This window comes from Monoraphidium neglectum, assembly GCF_000611645.1.
Source record: "Monoraphidium neglectum strain SAG 48.87 unplaced genomic scaffold scaffold06719, whole genome shotgun sequence".
NCBI classification, from domain to species: Eukaryota; Viridiplantae; Chlorophyta; class Chlorophyceae; order Sphaeropleales; family Selenastraceae; genus Monoraphidium; species Monoraphidium neglectum.
The window spans coordinates 1,301-2,722 of NW_014006927.1; the positions used below are offsets into that span (position 1 = coordinate 1,301).

The window sequence follows — 1,422 nt, forward strand, 5'->3', positions numbered from 1 at the left end:
CCCTACACCCACCCCCCAACGCCAACCGCCACGCAGCTGCGCGGCCGCGTGGCCGACTACCTCGCGCACCACCTGTCCAACTTCCAGTGGCTGTGGGGCTGGGAGCGCTGGAGCGACGTGCTGGCGCAGCCCCCGGGCCACCCGCAGCGCGCGTTCTGCGCCGACGTGCTGCAGCGCATGATGGGGCTGTCGTACTGGGAGCACCTCAGGGAGGGCTGGGCGCAGGCAGTGGACCCGGAGACGCGGGAGACGCGCCGCATCAAGAAGGTGTGTGGGGGGCGGGGCGGGTGCGTCCAAGGGTCAAGATGCGTTCTGGGGTGTCAAGTCAGGGGCGGGGTGCGGGCGTCGGATGTGGGTGTGGGTGGGCTGGTTTCGGGCGCATGGGCCCTCTGATTTGTGCCTGGTTTTTCGGGTGGCAGGCTCAGGTGGGGCGGGGAACAGAGGTTGAAGGCCAGCACGGGGTTCACCGCCAGGCTCCCTTTTTCTGATCAGGGGTGACAGGTCGACACGCCCCCCTCTCTGATCTGTTGAGAGCTGACGTGGCTGCCTTCTCTACGCCTCTCTGCCCAGTTTCTTCCTGAGGGGTGGGAGGACCTGCTGGGGCCGCAGCCGGAGATCCCAGCCCTGCCAGGCACGGAGCCTCCAAAGCAGCAGCAGCAGCAGCAGCAGCAGCAGCAGCCACAGCAGCAACAAGAGGAGCAGCAGGAACAACAGCAGCAGCAGCAGGAGCAGGACGCCGATATGCACGATGCGTCCGGCGAGCAGCAAAACGGCGCCGACGGCGCGGCGGCAGATGAACACAAGCAGGAGGGGCAGGAGCAGCAGCAAGAGCAGCAGCAAGGTCAGCAGCAGCAGGAACAGCAGCCGCACGAGGAGGAGATAACCCCAGAACTGGAGTGGGCGGCCAAGCTGCTCGCCTTCCTCCGCGCCCGCAAGCCCGCGCCGCCCGGCTCCGCGCCCGGGGCGCAGGGGCCGCCGCAGAGCGCGGACGACGTCTCAGAATGGATCCAGGAGTCTGCCATGGCAGCGGCCCTCGGCGGAGCCGCCCCCGTGCTGCGCGCCGCCGTGCGCGCCGTGCTCGCGGCGGGCGCCAAGACCCCCACGCACCTGAATGTCATGGTGGAGCGCTACGGCCCCGCGCTGCGGCGGCTGGCCGCCGCGGCGGACGAGGAGGCCGGCGCGCCCGGCGCGGGCGCGGGCGCGCTGCTCGGCGCGCTGGCGGCGGCCTACGGCCGCCACCCCTCCCGGCTGGTGCTGACCGCCGACCGGCTGCAGACTGCCGGGGTCGTCGACGCGGCGGGCGTAGTGTCCTGGGCGCTGCGTTGGGAGTGGCTGCAGCTCGGCCCGCCGCGCGACGCCGCGCGCGCGGGCGCGGCGCGCGCGCTGCTGCGGGCCGCGCTGGGGCTCGCGCTGGCCGCGGAG

At 72.3% G+C, this 1,422-nt stretch overlaps 1 protein-coding gene across 1 annotated transcript in view; it reads left to right on the top strand.

Moving 5' to 3' along the window:
- MNEG_16729 (nuclear cap-binding protein subunit 1) overlaps nucleotides 1-1,306 on the top strand; it is a gene marked incomplete at both ends in the record, with an annotated part of 2,351 nt that extends 1,045 nt beyond the window's left edge. Inside the window, 3 exons of the mRNA XM_014034801.1 lie at nucleotides 37-267; nucleotides 571-1,013; nucleotides 1,276-1,306. Coding sequence (XP_013890255.1) covers nucleotides 37-267; nucleotides 571-1,013; nucleotides 1,276-1,306 — 705 coding nt within the window. The remainder of the gene's footprint in view (nucleotides 1-36; nucleotides 268-570; nucleotides 1,014-1,275) is intronic.
- Between the last annotated feature and the right edge of the window lie 116 nt (nucleotides 1,307-1,422).